Below are 24,187 nucleotides of genomic sequence, written 5' to 3' on the forward strand. Positions count from 1 at the left end.
TAGCCACAATTTTTCATTTTTAAGAATAATGAGTTTTCTTTGCATATATTCAATAATCACATAATTAAATATATAAGTGATGTAAACCACAAAATTAGCTAATAAGTAAATCGAAGCTATATATTTCAAATAAACTTCAAGAAACATGTCTTGTACAACCAATACTTAGAAAGCGATTGCTTAAAGATCTCTACGATCAATAAATTCCACAAAACCAAATGCATTCAAACAAATATGACAATAGTACAAAAACTCTTCATTGTTCACTACAATAGATCGAGTTTACTTCTAGCCACTATTCAAATTCAATTACCGTCATTTTCCTGCACATTCAAAATAAAAACATAAGTTAGTAAAATAAATCATGTATTTAATATGCTCAATACTAAGAAATCTTCTTATGCAGTGAGGTAACATGCAACATAAAAATGAGGCTCACAAGCTCATGAATCAGGCCCTTCCCATCGTTATATGTTGGAACCTGTGGAAAAATAGATGTGCAGTAAAATATGGTGCCAAACAATCTAATATGAGGATAGTGAAGTTCCTAAACTGAAAAAATATCCTTCAAATTTTCAACACTATTTTCCCCTATATCCAGTGGTCACACAACTGGAATGATCTTATCTTTATGGTGGAAAATTGTAGTCATGAAATAAAGGTTATACTAGTTCTTTGGGAAAGTCCTTGCAATGGTGTGTACAAGCTAAATACAGATAGGAGTGTTCTCAATAATCCAGACAAGATAGGTGGAGGAGGAATTTTAAGAGATCACCAAGGAAAGTTGGTGTATGCATTTGTTGTTTCCCTTGGCATTGGTACCAACTACCAGGCTTAGATACAAGCAGCCATACATAGAGTTAACGGGTGAATGCAACATGGATACAGGAAGATCATTTTGGAGGTGGACTCTGAACTTTTAATGAAGTGGATCACTGCTAACAGTATCCCTCCTTGGTAACTTAATCACTTCATCAAAGAGCTGCAGCAGATCACAACCAACCTTGAATTTTTCCAGTGTAAACATTCATATAGAGAGGCCAGATTTTTCTGTTGATTACCTTTCGAAATTGAGTCATACATCAGACATTACTCAACACTTCTACACATATAATCAACTAGCAGCAGCAGTGAAAGGAAGCTACATTTTGGAGCAGCTGGGAATGAAAAATTTCAAGAGGAAGAAGTTGAAAAGAATTAAGAAACCACCTTGAGCATATAATCAGTATAGATGACAACAATAACATCAGATCAGTTCTCAGATGGAGTCTAAAAGAAATTCATGACTAGGTTAGATTGATTTAGTGTAGGTAGCTTAAGAAACACCATGTCTCACCTAAGCCGCTGAGCAGCAACATAGTCTGTTGCAGTAAATGAACGAAAAAATGCCAGATCTGTACGAGTATCATATGTCAATCTTGGTAACAGAAAAATAAGAAGAAAACAGATAACAAAGAGAAATATTGGATGTACTAACAATCTTGTAGAATGATAAATACTCACAATATTGACGCTGATTTTTCCAACAATTCTAAACCAAAGCTAGAAGATACACCAGCCAAAGTCCAAGATACAACAATGGAGAATGTAATAATAGAAATAGGCATACTTTGCATCCATGTTTTTCTGATAGTCGACTGAGAACATTCTCACACTTGTCAGATATATCAGTCGAGCTCTCTTGTGAAGGAAAATTAGGTACATAAATGAGGGACTAAAAAAAATAGAGACATGATTAAATTACAGAAACAGAACTTCTGATCCAGAATGATGTCCAAAATCAATAAGTGAAAGCTAGGACATGAAGTTCCTTAGGCAATTTATACACAGACTAAGAGAATCGAATGCAAACATTAAGACATGCAGTTCCTTAGGCAACTTATACACATGAAGTTACTAGGAAATATATTAGTGAAAGCTCTAATTCTACATCCAACATTTCAAGAACATAATGCAAAATGAAGACTTGTATCCAAAGTAGAAAACAATGTTTGCAGCCACCACTGCAATGAAGAAGGAAAAGATGCATGATCTTTGCAAGGTGAGGCACGAGGTAGAAGGACTATAGTTCCCATATTTGAAGCCTCTGTATATCGATATATAAAAAATATAAATCTTCATGTAGCAGGTATGTTGTAAAATCAGTTGAAACTCCAAGAGACCTAGAGAAAGTAGCAGCTATCTTATCTGTTAATTTACTACCAAATTGAAACAAAATGCATTAGCACTAAACAGTATTAACAACTCCACCATCAAGAAATTAACTTATCACCAAAGATCATTAACAAACTCTACAAACAAGAAATAAACCCTTTTATGTTTTAAGGATGAGAACGAAAGACAGTCGAAATGTAGACAAATGAAGATAACAATGGCATCAGTTGAGTGCACCTGTTCACTACTTCTCCTCTGAAAGATTTGGAGACCCAATCCAGCAAAATTGGTTGATGAGCTAAGAAGTTCCTCTCCCTGCATTGGCTATTATTATAGTTATCCCCTTGGCAAGTCTGCTATTTTATTCAGCAGTGCAAGCAGATTTGTTCCTATCCGTTCATCTTCCTACAATATGCATAAAGAACAATTAACATATGAACAGGAGGTTCAAACTGTGCACTATAGTTGTATCAGCACTCCAAAATAAGCCGTAAATTTATGAATATGTCAGCACTCGAGAATACACCTATGTCTAGCCACAACATTTGTCTCGTCTAGCCACAACAGAATACTCGGCCTCTGATTTAGCTGGATAACAGTAAAATCCTTTAAATTCTTGTACGTCACATGCATTAAACGACAGCTGTAACTTGACAGTAGAGAAGTTGTTGCTAGGTTTGGGATAACCCAGATGACCAGTTTTACTTCTGCTCCACTTCACCTCGCACAATAGCTACAATAAAAAAGTGCTACAACAACTACTTTAATGAAGGCAAACGAAATTATCTACATTAATGACAACTCAAACACACAAAACGAAGTCCTACAGAGAAGCCTAGTGGGAAATGTTGATGGTTAATATCTTGGGGAATGTTTAAGCGTAAATGGGCCGGAAAAAAATGAATAACAAGAAGGTAGTTACGTAATTCTGAAGAGCAGGAAAAGATAAACGGTAGGAATCAAAACTAGATCCCACAGGCACTATACCATGAGGTTAGAAAGTTAACAATTACAAGGTACAATTCAAAATAAAGCGTAGTTGCTTGGGAAGTGAAGTCCAATGATCATAAAGCATTAAAATGAAATACACCCACCATACAACCTAATCTTACTCGTAAAGGCAATCAGAACATAAGTGAAGCCAACCACCTATACTGCTTTTACTTTAGCTTACAGCCTTCCAGAACCATACTCTCACACATACACACATTTTCTTCTTGCTAGGTGCAAGAGCAATCTTTGCACAAGGGTAAAATGTATCAGGAAATCTTCACAAAAGACTCCAGAAAAACTAAAGAACCTTAACAAAATAGGAAAATGAAAAAAGAACAACAAGAACTTGAAGTTAATTGGCAAAGTTCCTTTTGAGGAAAAAGGATGAGACCCTTTTTTTATACGTTAGCAAAATAACCAGCTTTATACCAAACAATAAAGCAAATTAGGCGCAGGCATATACATTCTGCTTCAGAAACAATTCAGAAAAGGACGCATCTTTTAGACAAAAATTACACTCCAAGCAAGATAGTTCATGTGTGCATACCCACACAATACCTTTTCTATAGTCTGTAGATTTTGCATAGTGACTATACTCAGGAATCAGGACAACCTAATAGCAAGGGTAAAACATGTAGTGCTGGATATTCTAAGACAGGATAATCATATCGAATTGAGAGTCACAGACATACGAAAAGTTATATTTTTTCATAAAGCTTAGAACTGTGCAAAATACTAAGTCATAAATGTATGAAATGTGAAGAAAAGAAAAATATCTTGTGATGGCAAAACTGCAAGCCTTATACAGCTTCTGCTTGGAATCTGATAATATATGCATATGACAGAACCTCATAAGCGACATTGCTTTCGACTTACAACCATGAACCCCACAAGTATTACTGATAACCGCATTCCCGTTGTTCTCTCCAGTTTCTAGAGTAGCAACCTTATTACTCTTATCCTCATCTTCCTGAAAAACACTCATTCCAAACTTCCAGCAATACTCTCTATGCTTGAGCTTTACTTCATCCATTAATGACCAGTAACAATCTCTGTATATACGATGGAGTTGCTTTGTCCGTCGATTCCTCCTTTTGGAAACTTCCACTCGATGCAAAAGCTTGGATCGGGACAGAAAAACATCCTCCTCCCATCCGTCAATTTTGATCGGCGTTAAGGCATTCGAAGAAGAGGGACGGCCGACAGCATTCCCAGTTGACCTATACTCCCAAAAATAAATAAAAAATCGTATCAACAAAGAGAAGAATATCAAAACCCTAAAGCTAAAGATGAAACCACACGCAAGCAATAAACCCAAAACCCATAAATTTTGACTTTTAAAGATAAATTTTTTACCTGATAAACTCTATTCCAACAAAATCCTTTCAATGTGATGAATCTTCGAGAAATCATCTTCTTAACTGAAGCGTTTGTTCTATTATTGAAGAAAAAATCAAAAAATCATCAGGGATTTCTGAGATGAACAACAAATTTTGAAACCATTCTTCAATTCACTTTGACAAAAATTTGTAGACTATATTCATTGATGAAGCAATACCTGACAAAAATTTGTAGTTTTGCTTTGTGAAAAAAATCAGATTTGGAGCTTCAATGAGCTGAGCTGAGTGTTGTTTCTTCAAAAAATTTCAGATTTGGACCTTGGAATCTTATGTTTTATGACTTATTTTGCTTTCCCAAATAAAAATGTTAGCGGGATCTTGAAAATGTTGGAGGGAATATATTATTTTAGTGAAAAGTTTAAGGTCACACTTGTAATGTGTTGTTTTTACAATTATAAAAATAGCATATTTTAAAAGTGTTGCCATATATGTAAATACTTGTTGCTAATTCTATCATAATGTAACAACGCTTATAAAGTGTAGCTTATACCATTAAAGAGTACGCTTTACAAGTGTTGCCAATATTATCGAAGCCAAAAGTCAAAAACTTGGGCTACGCTTTAAAAGTGTAGCCAAAAATATTTTAGGCAACACTTTACAAGCGTTGTCCAGAATTAGTGTGGTCGTAAGCCTAAAATGGTGTAGTGTAGTTTCTAAGTGATGTACCTATGTTTCCTAGTTGATTCTAACACTCTAAGGTACATCTAACCATCATGAAATCATCCATAAACATGAGATCATGAACCTTGAATCCATAATCCAATTCAAGGAAAGTTATGATCAAAGTTAAAGAAGTTAAGAGTCAAGTCTAGAAGTTAAGAAGCAAGTCAAAGAAAAGTTTCTTAAAGTTTTCAAGAGTATTTAACAAACGTTTTAACTTCGTTTTAAAGCTCAAGTTTGAAGTTAAGCAAAGAGTAAAGAGTTGAGTCCATTTCTCAAAAAGCTATAAGGGAACTAAGTATTCCCAAAGAGTTTATAAATGTTTTTACACATTTGAGCAGGAAAAGGGAACATCGATTCCGAGAGAGCTTGTAAGTTAAATTTTTGAGTAATTACCTCAATTCAAAGAAAGAGTTTTGCTTTTTACAAACATATGAGCTAAGTATATTTTGGGAGTAATATTGAGCACCGATATGGGGATGCGAGTTCATATTAACTCAAGTCTCCATAAACCATGTAGCCATCATGGGTAGTAAATGATCATACTTTTTAGATGACTCCTTAAGATGCTTTTAGCATAGACTATTGGATCCACTAAGTTAAGCGTTCTATATGACGGCAAAGTATAGGACAGTTATGGCAGCCTGGGCAAGACGTTGTATCACCACTTAGGCTCATAGTGGTGGTTGTCGGTTAGAGAATCTCCCACAAAAGTTATATTACTTTTATATATATAAGTAAAGTTTAGTTTGTTATTGCTTTATATTTAACGAACTAAGTTGTTTACACTGTTTTACAAGCTATATATATATTGCATGTGTCTTATTGCTTTATAATGAGTTCAATTATTCATGAGTTGTACAGAGCCAAGGTAAGTGTTCCTTCTTACTCTTTTCAAGCTTAAGTTGTTGTTTAGCATTCCAACTCGCATACTCGTACATTCAATGTACTGATGCCAATTGTCCTGCATCGTCTTATGATGCAGATGCAGGTAACAAGGATCAGTATCCAGTGCCTCGTTGATCCAGTTGAGCACTCAGAGTCAGTGATGAGCCTCCTTGCATTTCGAAGGACTCTTTTATTCGCTTTTAGTCTTTCATTATTAGGATGTTGTGGGGTTTGTCCCAACATCCATCTCAGTATTATAGAGGCTTCATAGACAGTCAAACAATTAATTATGAGTCTCTCATCTATGAATTTGCAGATACTTTGTTTTGAGACAGAAATTGCCAATTTGGCTAAGATGTTATCATTTTAAACTATTACATGAGTTTATTTTGTTGAGTTAAGTCTTCCGCTAAGTTAAGTAAGCTAGGCCAAGGGTTCGCTTGGGGCCAACAATGGTCTTCGAGTGCCAGTCTCGCCCAGGGTGTAGGCTCGGGGCGTGACAAACTTGGTATCAGAGCACAAAGTTCAAGAGTGCTAGGGAGTCTATGAAGCCGTGTCTGTAGAGTCCTAGTTATCAGTGTGAAGTGCGTCACATCTATAATTAGGAGGCTGCAACATTTAGGAACTATCTCACTTCTTACACATTCATTTCATGGGATAGAGTTAATCTCTATAAAAGTTTCCCTCTAATCTTACGCGTGTTTAAGATAATCATGCCTCCACGAAGAGCAGTCAGAGGTCGTCCTGCTGGACGCAATGTTGATGAACAAGAGTTACCTAATGCACCTGAAGTCCAACCGCAAGGAGAAGTCACTAATGCTGAGTTCCGTGAGGCTATCTGGATGTTGAGCCAAGCGATGACTAACCAGGTTGGGCAACAAAGACGAGCTCGACAAGAAGAGGCTGACACTTCAAGGATTCGTGAGTGAGGATGAACCCTCCAAGTTTCACTAGTTCAAGCACTGCAGAGGATCCAGAGAACTTCATTGAGGAACTGAAGAAGGTGTTCGAGGTAATGCATGTTACTGATATTGTGAGAGTTGAGCTAGCTGCATATCAACTGAAGAATGTTGCTAGGACTTGGTTTAATTAGTGGAAAGGGTGTAGAGCTGAGGATGCACCACTTGCGAGTTGGGCATGTTTTGAAGAGGCTCTTTTGGGGGCGTTTCTTTCCTCGAGAACTGAAAGAGGCTAAGGTACGTGAGTTCCTTACACTTAAGCAGGATTCTCTAAGTGTTCATGAATATGTGTTGAAGTTCAACCAACTATCCCGTTATGCTTCAAAAATAGTTGCGGACATGAGGAATAGAATGAACTTGTTTGTTACTGGGTTATCTCGTCTGTCGAGTAAGGAAGGAAGGGCTGCAATGCTTATCGAGGACATGGAAATATCAAGGTTAATGGTTTATGTGCAGCAAGTGGAGGAAGAGAAACTGAGGGACATGGAAGAATTCAGAAACAAGAAAGCTAAGACAGGAAATGAGTCTGAGCAACAGAAAGGTAATGTGAACCGTTCGTCCTTTCAGCAAAGGCAAAAGGGGCCTGCTCCATCATCTGCTAGTGCACCTTTCCCTAGAAACAGAGGTGAGTATAACGGCCAGAATTCACAGAACTTCAGAACTAAACCTGCACAGTCTCAAGGTAATGTGGCACAATGAGGTAATTGGGCTCCTACATGTGCTAAGTATGGTAGAACCCACCCAGGTAAATGTCGTGAAGGCTAGACAGGTTGCTTCAAGTGTGGACAAGAGGGTCATTTCTTGAAAGAGTGCCTAAAGAACAGGTAGTGGAAATCAGGGTAATAAGGCCCAATCTTCATCAGTTGCTCCCCCAGGCAGAGTTTCACCTAGAGGAGCTACTTCAGGTACGGGCGGAGGAACAAACCGTCTCTATGCGATCATGAGTCGCCAAGAGCAGGAGAACTCTCCAGATGTCACTGGTATATCAAAGTCTTTACTTTTGATGTTTATGCTTTGTTAGACCCAGGAACAAGTTTATCTTTTGTAACCCCTTATGTTGCAAATAAGTTTGATGTTATCCCTGAGAAACTTTGTGAACCCTTCTGTGTTTCTACACCTGTTGGAGAGTCTATTATATCTGAGCAAGTTTATCGTGATTGTGTCATTTCCATCAATCGCAAAGACACCATGGCTGATTTAGTTGAATTAGACATGGTAGATTTCGATGTCATTCTAAGTATGGACTGGCTTCATGCATGTTATGCATCAATAGATTGTAGAACTCGAGTTGTCAAGTTTCAAATTCCTAATGAGTCAGTCATAGAGTGGAGTAGTGGTTCAACAGTGCCTAAGGGTCGTTTCATTTCGTACCTTAAGGCGAGAAAGTTAGTTTCAAAGGGATGTATCTATCACTTAGTCCGAGTTAATGACTCAAGTGTTGAAGTACCTCCCATTCAGTCAGTTCCTATAGTAAGAGAGTTTTCGAAAGTCTTCTCTGATGATCTACCCGGAGTCCCTCATGAGAAAGAAATAGACTTCAGTATAGACATCATTCCATATACTCATCATATCTCTATTCCGCCATACAAAATGGCACCAGCAGAATTGAAAGAGCAGTTGAAAGATTTGTTAGATAAGGGCTTCATTCGACCAAGTGTCTCACCTTGGGGCGCTCCGGTCTTGTTTGTGAGAAAGAAAGATGGTTCCCTTAGGATGTGTATAAATTACCATCAATTAAATAAGGTTACCATCAAGAATAAATATCCTCTTCCAAGGATAGATGATTTATTTGATCAACTTCAGGGTGCCACCTGTTTTTTGAAAATTGATCTCAGATCAGGCTACCATCAGTTGAAAGTTAGGGAATGCGACATTCCAAAGACAACATTTAGGACTAGATATGGTCATTATGATTTCTTGGTCATGTCCTTTGGTTTGACCAATGCACCAGCAACGTTCATGGATCTTATGAACATAGTCTTCAAACCTTGTTTAGATATGTTTGTTATCGTCTTCATTGATGACATACTAATCCATTCAAGGAATGAAGAAGATCATGCTAGTCATCTCAGAATAGTTCTTCAGACCTTGAAGGATAGAGAGTTGTGTGCCAAGTTCTCTAAGTGTGAATTTTGTCTTGAGTCTGTGGCATTCTTGGGCCATATTATTTTTGGTGATGGTATTAGAGTTGATACTCAAAAAATTGAGGTAGTACAGAATTGGCCTAGACCCACATCTCCAACTGATATTAGGAGTTTCTTGGGCTTGACTGGCTATTATAGGAGATTTTTTGAGGGTTTCTCATCCATTTCGTCTCCTCTGATGAAGTTGACTAAAAAAACAACGAAGTTTCAATGGTCTGAAGCTTGTGAGAAAAGCCTTTAGGAATTGAAGAAGAGGTTGACTAGTGCCCCAGTTTTGACCTTACCAGAGGGTACTCAAGGTTTTGTGGTGTATTGTGATGCATTCAGGGTTGGTTTGGGTTGTGTGTTAATGCAGAATGGCAAGGTGATAGCTTATGCCTCCAGATAGTTGAAGGTTCATGAGAAGAATTATCCAACCTATGACTTAGAGTTGGCTGCTGTAGTTTTCGCCTTGAATATTTGGCGACACTACTTGTATGGTATTCATGTTGATATATACACTGATCACAAGAGCTTGCAATATGTGTTCACTCAGAAAGAGCTCAATCTCAGACAAAAGAGGTGGTTAGAATTACTCAAGGATTATGACATGAGTATTCTTTATCACCCAGTTAAGGCTAATGTTGTTGCTGATGCCTTGAGCAGGTTGTCTATGGGTAGTACTGCCCATGTTTATGAAGAAAATAGAGAGTTAGCGAAAGATGTGCATAGACTTGCACGCTTAGGAGTCCGACTGATGGATTCCACAGAAGGAGGAATAGTAGTGACAAATGGGGCTGAATCATCACTATCAGAAGTGAAAGGAAAGCAAGACCAAGATCCCATTTTTCTAGACTTAAAGGCAAATGTTCATAAGCAAAAAGTATTAGCTTTTGAACAAGGAGGAGATGGTGTATGAGATATCAAGGTAGATTATGTGTGCCTATGGTGGATGGACTCCAAGAGAGAATCATGAAGGAAGCTCATAGCTCCAGATATTCCATTAATTCGGGCTCCACAAAGATGTATCGCGATCTGAGAGAAGTATTTTGGTGGAATGGCATGAAGAAGGATTTTGTTGAATTTGTTGCCAAATGTTTGAATTGTCAGCAAGTGAAAGTTGAGCACCAAATGCCTAGTGGTTTGGCGCAGAATATCGAACTTCCAGAATGGAAGTGGGAGATGATTAATAAGGACTTCGTCACGGGCTTACCAAGGTCGCGCAGACAACATGATTTTATATGGGTGATTGTCGACAGAATGACAAAATCAACCATTTTTTGCCGGTAAAGACTACCCATTTGGCAGAAGATTATGCCCGGTTGTACATTCAGGAGGTGGTGAGACCTAATGGAGTTTCGGTCTCTATTATTTCAGATAGAGGTGCACAATTTACTACACAGTTTTGGAAGTCATTCCAGAAAGGCTTGGGTTCAAAGGTGAACTTGAGTACTGCCTTTCATCCCCAGACAGATGGGCAAGCAAAGTGCACCATTCAGACATTAGAAGATATGTTGAGGGTTTGTGTGATTGATTTCTAGGGAAATTGGGATGATCACCTACCTCTCATCGAGTTTGCTTACAACAACAGTTTTCATTCTAGCATCCAAATGGCTCCATATGAAGCTCTTTATGGGAGAAGATGCATATCTCATATTGGATGGTTCGAAGTTGGTGAAGCAGGGTTGATAGGACCAGATTTAGTCCACCAAGACATGAAGAAGGTGAATGTGATTCAGGAGAGGTTAAAAAAGGAACAGAGTCGTCAAAAATCCTACACAGATGTTAAGAGAAGGCCATTAGAGTTCGAAGTAGATGATTGGGTTTATTTGAAGGTTTCACCCATGAAGGGTGTCATGAGGTTTGGTAAGAAGGGAAAGCTTAGTCCCCGGTATATTGGACCTTATCGCATAGCCAAGAGGATTGGCAATGTAACTTATGAGTTGAAGCTACCTCAAGAGTTAGCAGTAGTTCATCCGGTGTTTCACATCTCCATGTTGAAGAAGTACATGAGAGATCCTTCATTGATTATACCAACTGAAAATGTTGGGATTAAGGATAACTTATCTTATGAGGAGATTCCGGTTCAGATTTTAGATCGCCAAGTTTGCAAGTTGAGGACCAAAGAAGTAGCTTCAGTCAAAGTTCTTTGGAGGAACCAATTTGTTGAGGAAGCTATTTGGGAACCTGAAAAAGATATGAAGAAGAGATATCCATATCTCTTTGAATCCAGAGGGAATGCAAATCAAGGTACTAATTCTCTTCTTAGTACTCTTTGAATTTTGAATGAGCATGTTGATTGTTGCATTTATTTGTCGGGTGTTTGAACTAGATGTTACCACCCTTAGCTTAGTGAAATAAAGTTCATTCGAGGACGAATGTTCCCAAGGGAGATATATTGTAACATCTCGCACCTAGAAACGACTATTAAGAGTTTAAAATATGAAAATATTGATTTTTTGGAAAGAATAAGGAAATCTGGAAATTTTGTGTTAGTTAAGAAAGTGAGTTTTGGCCATTTTCAAACGACCGTAACTCCTAGATCAGGAGAAGTTAGGAGCATCTCTTGATATGTTTGGAAATTACTTGGAGATATCTTTCCAACGCCGCCGAGATTGCACGATTTCGACATCATATGAGTGAGATATGCCTTTCGGAAGTTGGGCTGTTGGATTGAGGAAAGTCCCAATCCGGATTTAGGGAAGGGCAAAGTAGTCTTTTCTCTAATTAATTTCCTAATTAATTTTTAGGGGTTTATTGGGGGTAAAAACAGAACTTAATTCAGTTTTGGAAAATTAGAATACGCTTAGAGCTTGGAGAAAAGAGAAAAGAAGAAAGAAAGGGAGAAAAGCCAAGATTTCGCCAAGAACGTCAAACGTTTGGAGTGGAATTCGTCGGGGGTGATCCCTATTAAGGTATGTGAGATCTTTCAGTGATGGGTTCAATTCAACAATTTTGAGTTGTTTACATGTTAAAAAGTGAAGTTCTTGAAGGATATCGTTAAGTTCTTGGTTGGTTGTGTTGTTGAAGTTTCTTGTTGATTTGATTCCTGTTTCCGAGTGGATTTTTGAGTTAGATCTGTTGTAAGTTGAGAGTACTAATGACCCTAAGTGTTTGGGAAAGGAACTAGGGAAGATTGGATGGTTTAGAGATGAAAACGAATGAGAAAAGTCAGAATTTTCTGGGTAAAAGGGTGGGGCGCCGCGCCAGCCAGCGCGCCCCAACATGTTATCTGAGGTTTGGGGCCTAGCGCCCCACGCCTCTCAGAGCGCCAAGGACGCCAGTTCACCTCATTTTCCCCATCTTTTCGTACTAGTTTCTAAGTGATGTACCTATGTTTCCTAGTTGATTCTAACATTCTAAGGTACATCTAACCATCATGAAATCATCCATAAACATGAGATCATGAACCAAATCCATAATCCAATTCAAGGAAAGTTATGATCAAAGTCAAAAAAGTTAAGAGTCAAGTCTAGAAGTTAAGAAGCAAGTCAAAGCAAAGTTTCTTAAAGTTTTCAAGTGTCTTTAACAAACGTTTTAACTTCGTTTTAAAGCTCAAGTTTGAAGTTAAGCAAAGAGTAAATAGTTGAGTCCATTTCTCAAAAAGCTATAAGGGAACTAAGTATTCCCAAAGAGTTTGTAAATGTTTTTACACATTTTAGCAGGAAAAGGGAACATCGTTTCCGAGAGAGCTTGTAAGCTAAGTTTTTGAGTAATTACCTCATTTCAAAGAAAGAGTTTAGCTTTTTACAAACATATGAGCTAAGTATATTTTGAGAGTAGTATTGAACACCGATATGGGGATGCGAGTTCATATTAACTCAAGTCCCCATAAACCATGTAGCCATCATAGGTAGTAAAGGATCATACTTTTTAGATGACTCCTTAAGATGCTTTTAGCATAGACTAGTGGATCCACTAAGTTAAGCGTTCTATATGACGGCAAAGTATAGGACAGTTCTGGCAGCGTGGGCAAGAAGTTGTATCACCACTTAGGCTCATAGTGGTGGTTGTCGGTTAGAGAATCTCCCACAAAAGTTATATTACTTTTATATATATAAGTAAAGTTGAGTTTGTTATTGCTTTATCTTTAACGAACTAAGTTGTTTACACTGTTTTACAAGCTTTATAATATATATTGCATGTGTCTTATTGCTTTATAATGAGTTCAGTTATTCAAGAGTTGTATAGAGCCAAGGTAAGTGTTCCTTCTTACTTTTGTCAAGCTTAAGTTGTTGTTTAGCATTCCAACTCGCATACTCGTACATTCAATGCAGTTATGCCAGTTGGCCTGCATCATCTTATGATGCAGACACCAGTAACCAGAATCAGCATCCAGCGCCTCGTTGATCCAGTTGAGCACTCAGAGTCAGTGGTGAGCCTCCTTGCATTCCGGAGGACTCTTTTATTCACTTTTAGTCCTTCATTATTAGGATGTTATGGGGTCTGCCCCAATATCCATCTCAGTATTATAGAGGCTTCATAGACAGTCAAACAATTAGTTATGAGTCTCTCATCTATGTATTTGCAGATACTTTGTTTTGAGACAGAAGTTGCCAATTTGGCTAAGATATTATCATTTTAAACTATTACATGAGTTTATTTTGTTGAGTTAAGTCTTCCGTTGAGTTAAGTAAGCTAGGCCAAGGGTTCCCTTTGGCCAACAATGGTCTCCGAGTGCCAGTCTCGCCCAGGGTGTAGGCTCGGGGCATGACAATGATCATCAGATGTTGGGCATGTGCTCAAGCACGGTGTAACACCCCAATTATAGTGTAAGTGTCACTGATTTCCAAGTAGTTTCAAATGTGTACTTGAAGATCTTCTAAGGGAATTTAGTGAATTGCCCAGTAGAGTATCAGTTGCACCATGTTTTGTTTAAGCTTGAATCTACGGTAGGTGGTGGTTTCTTAATGCTTAAAGTATCATTAATGGTGAGTGGGATTGCCACATCACGAACAATCATCGATGCCATCTTTACATGTGCTTCATCTTCAGCAGTTCTACTGAGTAATAGGGTACTACAGAGTCACTTTCCTTCTTCGATAATGTAAATATCGTTCAAGCTATGCAAATGGCTCCACAAGTTCTCTGTTCTTATCCAATGCAATGTTCTAAATTGCCTGCAAAGAGGAACAACTAAGATCAAGTTATCAACACTTGAACACTGAATATATAGATTTGGAAAAATTAAATGTAGACTTATTCTAAAGTCTCCGGTAGCAGCGCAAAAACCTTGTTGCTCCGGAATTCACTCGGAAGTGTACGTGGTCGCGTAAGTAATATAGTATATCTAACAAAGCCAGATTATCTATTTTAAAGGACTTACGATTATTCTAAATCGAATTTATCTAATACCCACATTTTAATGCAAGTGTGCCACAAAAGTTTGGTTTATATTTATAACTATAAATGCAAGAATTTAAGACTTATAATAAGTAACAACGATTCCTTTCAAATTGGATGTTAACAATAATTGGAAAAAATACAGGGCTGCAACGTAACTAAGAATTCATGCTTCGTATTTCTTCAATGGATTTCAGATGGTTATCAAATTACTGATCTACAAGGTTAATATTATGATCATGATCTCTCGACCTCTAATCACCTACCCCAATTGATAGTCTAACTATATCATTGAGCAGGATAGACTAAATCAAATGTAGAGCATTAAGCTCAAGGGCGGATCTACTAAAGTTCGTAGGGGTGCCACGCCACCCACGGGCTTCGACGGAAACTCTAGTATATATAGGTATATATCTATAATATAATTACAAATATTAAACGTGCCATCCAAGGAACCAAAAGGCCTTGTGGCGCGGCTGGCTAAGGGTCATATTCTAAAACGGAGGTCACGAGGTCGAATCTCGCTGAGGCCTTGACCGTTTTTTAATTTGCAATTTTAACTTGCTCGCTGAGGCCCTGACAATTTTTTAATTTGCAATTTTAACTTGCTCGCTGAGGCACTGGCAGTTTTTTAATTTTCAATTTTAACTTACTTCCTTAATATGACCGCGACACATTTTTTTTTTTTTGCTTGTTTCTAATAGTTGTCTTAATATGGAGTAGTAATTTATAAGTATATTTGACTAGCATGTTACATAAATAATGATCTATTTGTAAATATAAGCAATGATATCGTCATTGATCGTTTTCAAAATATGAAAACTTGTCGAGTACAATTATAAATGAATGATGAATATTTATGATATTTATTGTATAATTGAAAGTTTTAACTTTGTTTACTTTACGATCTCAATCAAATGTGGGGTGCAAATTTGTATTTATATATGGAGGTAGGGAAGGGAAGGGAAAATGGTAAGGTGAGAGTTCAAATAGTCAACCAATTGAGCTAAAGTGATTTTTTCCATGTGAGAAAAAATCTTCCGTTGTCGGTCTTGAATTCGACTTTCAACAAGAGCATCTAAATTAAAACGATAAACTTTTGCTTCGTTGGAGACATCTGATAAAATTGAAACAATGCGGAGAAGATTAGCATGACCCATGCGCAAAGAATTTGTAGAATATATAATACATAAATTGTCATCTTATTATTGTTCATATTTGTCATAGACCGATAAGACGAATAATTCAACTGAAGCCTAAAACTGAGTTAACCGATGAACCTACTTGGCACCCAGAGACTCGAAATCCTGGATCCGCCTATGATTAAGCTATCTTCTTATTTCTTAACCAAGAACGACACCTAGGTACATCCCCATCCTGAATACAAATAAATTCTAGTGATATGCAAAAAAAGATCATGCTCTTTGTATTCCACGCTCTATCCCTCTATTCATCTCCCGAGTTCAAGAGAAGATAATAAATTTATTCTAATGGCTATCAAGCATCAAAATAGTAATACAAGAACACAAGAGTAATTTAAGTGATAACCAACTTCATCCATAAAATAAATAGTCAACAATCATTCGTAGTCGGAGCCCCCAGAACAGGGGTTCTTAGCTACTCATGCTAATAAAAAAATATAAAGATAATTGTTTTCATCCAAATCAATGACTAAGAAAAAGTAGGAGAAAAGAAACCTAAGGTGAATTCTATTCCTTTGCTCTTGCACTTGAAAAAAAACAGAACCCAATGAAAGAGACATAATTTTCTATTTATAGGGTTAAGGAAATAATCTCTTTTCCTTCTTGGATTTGAAATCCTAAAATTTGGGATTTTCATCGGGGCATCAGTGGGGCGGCGTGCCACCATAGTGCCAGACATAGTCACTAAAAAATCTATCACTTATTTTAAACCGCAAAATTTAAATACTCCGTAACAAGTCAAATCAACTCATATAAAATAAGACGGAGGGAGTAGTATATTATATTTCGTGGTGTTTTGATAACATAGATTTCCCTTAATTATTTTCTTGTCCTCTTTTTGTTATTTTGGGAAAAAGAGCAACTCAATGTAAAAAGAGTGTAGGCACTCTTATCCTGTTGTGAAGATGGTCATGTGTCCTAATCCTAATATAATATAGAGAGAGCTTCACTAACGGCCACACATGGCCTCCATCCCCTTCAAACCCCTTCAACCAACTCAATTCCAATTCCAACTCCAACTCTATTCTTCAACGATTCTACTAAACCCCTTCAAGTTTCATACTACTCTACCAAGAATTTCATCTTCCATTCATGTCACTCACGTGGAGACAACAGAGCAAGAAATTTCACACACCAGAAGAGATAGTAAAACTAATAGTAACGAAAATGGTTCTGGGTTTTCCTCCTTTACTCCCAAATATAAGAGAGTTGATTCTGGTCAGGAAAATGGTGCCAAAAGAGTTGTTCTTAAAGACAGAAATGCAAAATTGAAACCTAAAAGAAGGACCTCTGAATCTTCCTCTTCCTCTTCTACTAATAATAAGAAGGCGGTGGAGTCAAAGAAGAGTAAAATTGATTCTACATTGAGGATTGGATTAGATATGTGCTCAAAAAGAGGGGATGTACTTAGTGCAATTAGGCTATATGATTTGGCCTTGCTACAAGGAATAGTAATGGGACAGTATCACTATGCTGTACTTCTCTATCTTTGTGCTTCTGCAGCTACTGGTCTCATTCACCCAGCAAAAAGTGGAAGTGGTAGTAGGACTTTGAATGCTCCCAATGAACCTTCTTCTCATAATAACAGCAACGAGTTTAACGTAATTGACCATGATTCACATTTGTTGGGCTCTTCCACTGTAGATGAATTTGTTCAATTTATGAAGAGTAGTGCAAAAAGTTGTAATTTACAAAGTGTAAGACATGATGACAGTGGAATTAAAGTGAGTGAAGATGTAAGACATTATGCACTTACAAGGGGTTTTGAAATCTATGAGAAAATGCTCTCAGATAAGGTACAAATGAATGAAGCAACCCTTACATCTGTTGCAAGAATGGCAATGGCATTAGGCAATGGTGACATGGCATTTCATGTTGTAAAGAAAATGAAAGAAGATGGAATAAACCCCAAACTACGATCGTATGGTCCTTCCTTATCTGTTTTCTGCAATAACGGGGATGTCGACAAGGCATTTATAGTTGAACAACACATGTTGGAGAATGGTATCTATCCAGAGGAACCTGAACTGGAGGCACTTCTAAAAGTAAGTATAGACGCTGGTAGGAGTGAAAAGGTGTACTATTTGTTGCATAAGCTTAGAGAAGGAATTCGACAAGTCTCACCTTCTACTGCAGATTTGATTGACAAGTGGTTCAACAGCAAGGTAGCTTCAAGGGTGGGAAAAAGAAAATGGGATGTAAGATCCATACACAAAGCTATTAAAAATGGAGGTGGTGGCTGGCATGGACAAGGCTGGTTGGGTATTGGAAAATGGACTGTATCACGTGCAATCGTTGGCTCTGATGGCTGCTGCAAATGCTGTGCTGAGAAGCTCGTCACCATTGATCTTGATCCCGAAGAAACTGAAAAGTTTGCCAAGTCAGTTGCTTCTATAGCTGCGCAGAGAGAGAGAAATTCGAGCTTCCAGAAATTTCAAGTACGTTTTACTAACTGCTCTGATGATTAGTTAGTTGTTCTTGGATCATTAGTACCTCTTATGAGGGTGAAACATATTTTGATGACTGCAGAGATGGCTTGATTACTATGGACCATTTGAAGCTGTTATTGATGGTGCAAATGTTGGTCTTTACAGCCAAAGAAAGTTTAGGCCATCTAAGGTAAAGTATTGGGTGCTTTGTTAATGAAACATGATATTTTTCAAAAGCTCAGGTCTTTTGCTTTTTCTAATAGACAATTTGCATACAGGTCAATGCTGTCGTCAATGGAATTCGTCAGATGCTTCCTTCAAAAAAGTGGCCACTAATAGTTTTGCACAATAGACGTATTACTGGAGATAAGATGGATGAACCATTCAATAGATCGTTAGTTGAGAAGTGGAAAAATGCGGATGCGATCTATGCAACACCTACTGGGTCAAATGATGATTGGTGAGACCTGTAATCTTTTATTTCAAGGTCCTTTTCGGTGCATATTCTTAATGCCTTGTATAGAGTTCTTTTTCTAATTCGTCCTAGTGGGAAATGAACTTTTTTCCTCAGGTACTGGCTGTATGCAGCTATAAAATTTCAGTGCTTGCTTGTGACCAATGATGAGATGAGGGACCATTTGTTTCAACTTCTGGGAAATGACTTTTTCCCAAAATGGAAGGAAAGGCATCAGGTTAGTTCTACACTTCAGGAATAGCTGCATGAAATATTGAATTTATTTTTCCGATATGCATGTGACAAGACAGTCATGCATAGGATTCAAAGTAGATTATGACATTAATTTACTATCCAGAAGTATATTCCTCTTGATTGATTGATGCTACATTGCATCGATACAGAGGTTACGCCCAGGGGAAGAGGAATTATCTGGGGTGGGGGAGTTGGTTATGGGTATTGAATTATGTATAAGCAGAACAAGGTTCTGGAGACAAATGGCCTATCGTTGACTGGTTCTCTAACTTACCTCCTCTAGCCATCATAACTATTTTTCCTCTTATGACTTAATATTCTCTCTGTAAAGCAAAGTGATCCCTCTTTCTTAGCTTACCTTGCTAAGGGCTACCTCCATCTCCTCATGCATATGCATTAATATCATATAAACTTGAATTTCTCACAGTTATCTGATAAAGGATTTTCCTTTTCTTCATGGAAGGTGCGTTTCAGTTTCTCTGAAACAGGTCCAGTGTTTCACATGCCGCCTCCATGTTCTATTGTAATTCAGGTCAGTGACACCTTCTAATCGATATGCTCTGCTATATAACAAATAATATGCTCATGAAACCAAAATACAAATATAGTTCAGCCCTTCTTATCTATCTTCAGATACAAAATGTGTACTCGAGATTGAGCACATATTAAAAAAATGGTGTACGTGTTGTCATTTAACAAAACCTTTAAATGTAATTCTGTTCCTTTATGTCTCCAGGAGTCAGAAGAAGGATACTGGCATGTACCAATTGCCTCAGAACTTGAATCTGAAGAGGAAAGGACGTGGTTGTGCATTAGGCGTGCCAATTCACCTATGGCAAATCAAGATTCTTCCACTGTAAACATATGTAAGTGCCTTTTACCAAAAAACGGTAAACTGATATAAGAAGATAGTCTTTTGTGAAATCTGATAGATTGGCCAAGTCGCCTAAGTGCCAAATTTGGCTCAAATATCCTCCAAAACATCCCTTGTACATCTTGAAAATGTCATCTTCTTACTGATCCCCATTCCTTATTCTTGTTTTCTAGCTAAAAGAGAGAAATATCAAAAGTTGACACTGTATATAGCCTTAAGATTTGAATGCATGATTTTAACTCAAAAACTTCAGACTCGCTGTATTTTCAAACTTCCCTTCCCCAACTCTATGAATTCTCAATTACTTATAAACTGATGTGTCATGTACACCTTTCACCAAGATTAGCCTGCTTGAGAATATTTGGTAAATATGCCGGGGGCTGATCACTTTTTGGTCCGCCTTTTAGAGTTCAGCCACCGGTTGAAATGTTGATACATAATAACCAGTTTTCAGTTACAAAGATCATTTTTCCCTTAACTTCTTCGTTTGAAAGTGGCAGAGAGCTGCATCTTCATCTTCTCTATGATATCCCTGAATTTTGAACTGCATAGTTCAAACTACAGGAAAACATATTTCCAGGAGCTTGAATTGCTTCAGAAAAAATTGATCGCGTTTGAACTTTTATCAGTTCAAAGTCCAGGAATTTACCTTTAAGTTTGAGGAAAGTTTCTTCACTAATATAGCAAGGCCTGCACAGAAACGTGATTCCAGTCTCAATTAATATCTAGGATGAGTGACTCAGAGGGGGGAGGGGATCATATTAACAGAAAACTTTGAGATACAAAAGTAGTTCAGTGTACCAGTACATCCAAAGACCCATAATTAAGATGAGGAGCATGGCGACAATAATAGCAATCAAAGATGAATGCCTGCAAAGTGCCATTTGCACATTAATATCAGATGTTGAAGCAAAAGCAAAGATGAAAAATTAAAATTAAACTAAATTTGAGATGTACACAATATTCATATTGCAGACGCTACGTATCTCGCCTTTCTCTCGCTTGGCGAGAGTGGTTCAAATTTTTGGACTTCTCGCACCTTTTATCGCCAAGCTAGACCCTTGACCTGTCCAAAATGCTTCGAACTCCAATACATTGTCCTGGAGTTCTAACTTTAAAAAGTGAAACTCCATAATGGTGTCATGGAGTTTGAAATTATTCAAATGAAACTCCATGAATTTTTCCTAGATTTTGAACTGCACAGCTCAAACTCCAGGAACCTTTTGAATTCCAGCACAGTGCTTGTGTTTCATATGTAAAATTTTCGACCTGCAACACACTGCTGCAGTTTTTCCATGTTCTCATTATGGGTATTCTGTCCAAATTTGGTTTTCGTATTGAAAAGCAGCTAAAGTTTGAATAGTTATGGAACAGTGGCTAAGTGTCGATTAGGCGTCATGAAAGTGGCAATTTGTATTTTTTTCAAAGATTTGGGGCTTATACCAGTTATTCTTTATGTCCAGCTCCATCAACTTTGATAGTATCAAGTTTTCCAAAGTAGATTGTGCTGTTTCTTTCAATGGAATTGCAAGAAATGTATAGTACATTAAAAGAGCATGGCTAAACGTTAAATGGTCTGTGTGCATGTTCTTTTACATCCTTATCTCAAGATAAATATATGAAGACATTATGGATGATTGGATGTAAAATCAAACATTTTAATTAATCACACAAATGTCCAAGATCTTTTAAATTTTAAAGCATTCGATCCTCGGATTAAATTCTAGTTTCGTTGTTTTGTATTAACAGAGATATATACCTGATATGCACCATTGCTTTCATTGAATAGCAATCCATAGTCTTGTGTACCTTTTCCCGAAGAAGTTGAAATTGTATGTAACATGTTTATTTAGAGTTGTTGTATGTCAATGTCATGCAGCCAAAAATGTTGGTGATCCCACTCACAAATGCCCTCCTACGTCATCAGACCCTCCTCACAACCAGGGAGATGCAAGGTCAAGCACAAGAAGGAAAAATCAAGTTAAGGTGACAGGAAAAACGCATGGCAACCATGGTCAGGGTAAGGAAGCACCTGAAGAGATATATAGAAGTCTTAAAAATATATTACAACCGTCAATAACCTTAGATCATTGTTCTATTCTTCCAGAACTGAAGGCCGCAGAGGAGTTAGGGAGTTGCGTAGTCGATTTCCAAATATAATCTCTTTAGTGTGGACTTTGGACCTTTTTGACACAAAAGATGGTGCAAGCAGCCTCCATTCCAGTAGGTATATATACCACATACTTGAACAAGATCAGTTTAATTTGGATCTTTCTGCCATGTAGATTAGATAGGAGTTTTCTGGTATTAGGGAGGAGAAGAAATGGGATGGCAAGGCTTGTCTTGGGTTCTTATTGTAACAGCACTTTGTATGATTTTTGCCAGCATTAAAGGTAGTTTTATTAGTCTTTATGGTAAATAATTTTCTTCAACATTTTTTTTGCCTAAATCTGTATGCCAGGTGCAACAAATAATTTGAATCAACACAAATTGATTTTGGACTCGACCTGTGATGTAAGCTACTTCTCTAAACACGTAGCATTTGGGCTGACCCTTTGATAAGAATTGAATTATTTGAAACAAAAACACGGAATAATGTCGAACCAAGAAACTTTGCAAGTTTATACAACTCTATTGACATGCGAGTAGTGGTTAGACCAGCTTTGTTGTATGGAGTAAAGTGTTGGTCAATCCATATTCAAAAGTTGCAAGTGAGGGAAATGAGGATGTTGATATGGATGTGTGGACATACCAAGAGCAATAGGATTAGGAATGAGAATATCAGGGATGAAGTGGGAGTGGCCTCCCGAGGGTCTTTGGGAAACAACCTCTCTACCTTGCAAATATAGTGGTAAAGTCTGTGTACACTTTATCCTCTTCAAACTCCATTTCACTGGGCTTCTTGTTGTACTTTACCTATTTGTCATTTCGGACGTAGTAATTTCTATACCTGTCTCAAAACATCAATGACCACACCGTACAATATATATATATATATATATATATATATATATATATATATATGACAAACACCTATTTGAGAAAAGTTGCAACATAAGTTTAAATTATTTCCATATAAGGTAGAACAGTAGGATGGTGTGCCTTGAAGCAGGAGTTAAGTTTTTTCCACAAGGCATAAGTAGTGAATATGTCAGAAGTCAAAACTATCCTAAAGAGAAAAGATGTACAACTCAATCTAGAATCAAGAAAACTAAGAAACACCTACAATGTCCTAGGTAGTAGTCATATATTCATATAGGTGGCCTCTATATGAACTAGACACAGCTCCACAAACAATTTTATGACACTTTCAAATTCAAAGTTCTAACATCAAGTGTGTTATGCCCTAACTGAATTCTATTTGATGCTATGGAATCACATCGAAAGCACCTTATAGAGATATGAATCACTACAATTTCCAATTTAATTATTTTATTCAGTTATATTGATTTTTAAAGCTGAGACAATATTTAATAAAAATACGCAAGATAATGTGAACAATAATAATTTGTGAAAATTCATTATGCATGGAGAAAAACGTAGACCCAAGTCGATCAACGAATTTAGCAATCTCTACTCATAACACCACACTTGTCTATGGAGCTTCTAAGAACCTGAAACTAATAAGAAATAGCAAATGACTCTATGAACACCATAAACAAGAATGTGGGCTTACCAACAACTTGAAAGCAGTAAGTACTCATGTGTTGTGGATTTACGACACTTGTAATGCTTAAAACTTAGGATTATTGTAAGTCTTTGAGCACATTTTTTGTAGATTTGATGTGTTTTGTCAATGTTTTACAAGAAAACAAGATTTTGGTCGCTGAATGTTAGAAGTCAGGAGTGCAGAAAAGATTTTGTCATTTATGAGCCATTCTACAAATCGTGGTCTAAACCAAGAGTCGTAGATGAAAGATTAGAGAATGTGAAATAAAGTCTGAGGTTTACGAGCAATAGAAAGAGCTCTAAAAGGTTTCACGAGGCCTAGAAACAAGATCGTAGAAAAAGTATTGAAGATATGTAAAAGTGGGCTGCCAAACCACGAGTGCATAAGATGGGCTGTAGAAGCTTGTACGAGCCGTAAACAAGCGCCTATAGATGAGATTCATAGAGTTTGGAAAATAGAAGCCTGAAGACTACAATGGAACATGACGAGCCGTAGAACATTACACACAGACCGTAGATCTCGTCCATGAAAAATGTCCTGGGACTGAATATTCACTGTCGAAGACTCCATGAGCCGTGAACCACGGCCCATACTTGGGATTGTAACAGCTGCCGAATTTCAGCTTTCCCAGAACAGTTTAGATAGGGTTTTGTATGTCCACCCACTTACTTCTACATTCCCAATTCTTATAAGGAATAAAACTCTCATGATCTTTTCACTTTTCATGGGAGTTTGTTTTGGACCACAGAGATGTATATTATTCAGTATGTGCTACAGTTTTGA

General features: G+C 37.3%; 2 protein-coding genes and 1 non-coding gene across 3 annotated transcripts; all 3 read left to right on the top strand.

Annotated features, from left to right (window-relative positions):
- The first annotated feature begins 6,042 nt into the window (after positions 1-6,042).
- LOC125809994 (uncharacterized) lies at positions 6,043-13,527 on the top strand. The gene is made up of 6 exons (XM_049489514.1): positions 6,043-6,078; positions 6,193-6,198; positions 6,803-6,964; positions 7,352-7,595; positions 7,879-8,034; positions 13,490-13,527. Exons 1-6 carry the CDS (start codon positions 6,043-6,045, stop codon positions 13,525-13,527), a joined length of 642 nt encoding a protein of 213 aa, XP_049345471.1.
- A 2,094-nt stretch (positions 13,528-15,621) lies between these two features.
- LOC125810003 (U6 spliceosomal RNA) lies at positions 15,622-15,724 on the top strand. Its single transcript, XR_007441841.1, has one exon. It is a non-coding gene; the product is annotated as a U6 spliceosomal RNA (small nuclear RNA).
- Positions 15,725-16,611: 887 nt separating this feature from the next.
- LOC125809943 (proteinaceous RNase P 1, chloroplastic/mitochondrial-like) lies at positions 16,612-22,166 on the top strand. Its single transcript, XM_049489477.1, has 7 exons — positions 16,612-18,160; positions 18,252-18,341; positions 18,430-18,611; positions 18,723-18,843; positions 19,324-19,392; positions 19,597-19,726; positions 21,614-22,166. Exons 1-7 carry the CDS (start codon positions 16,685-16,687, stop codon positions 21,892-21,894), a joined length of 2,349 nt encoding a protein of 782 aa, XP_049345434.1. The 5' UTR covers positions 16,612-16,684; the 3' UTR covers positions 21,895-22,166.
- The last annotated feature ends 2,021 nt before the right edge of the window (positions 22,167-24,187 follow it).

The sequence above is a fragment of the Solanum verrucosum genome, unplaced genomic scaffold (genome assembly GCF_900185275.1).
Source record: "Solanum verrucosum unplaced genomic scaffold, falcon-dt-bn FXZP01000257.1, whole genome shotgun sequence".
NCBI lineage: Eukaryota > Viridiplantae > Streptophyta > Magnoliopsida > Solanales > Solanaceae > Solanum > Solanum verrucosum.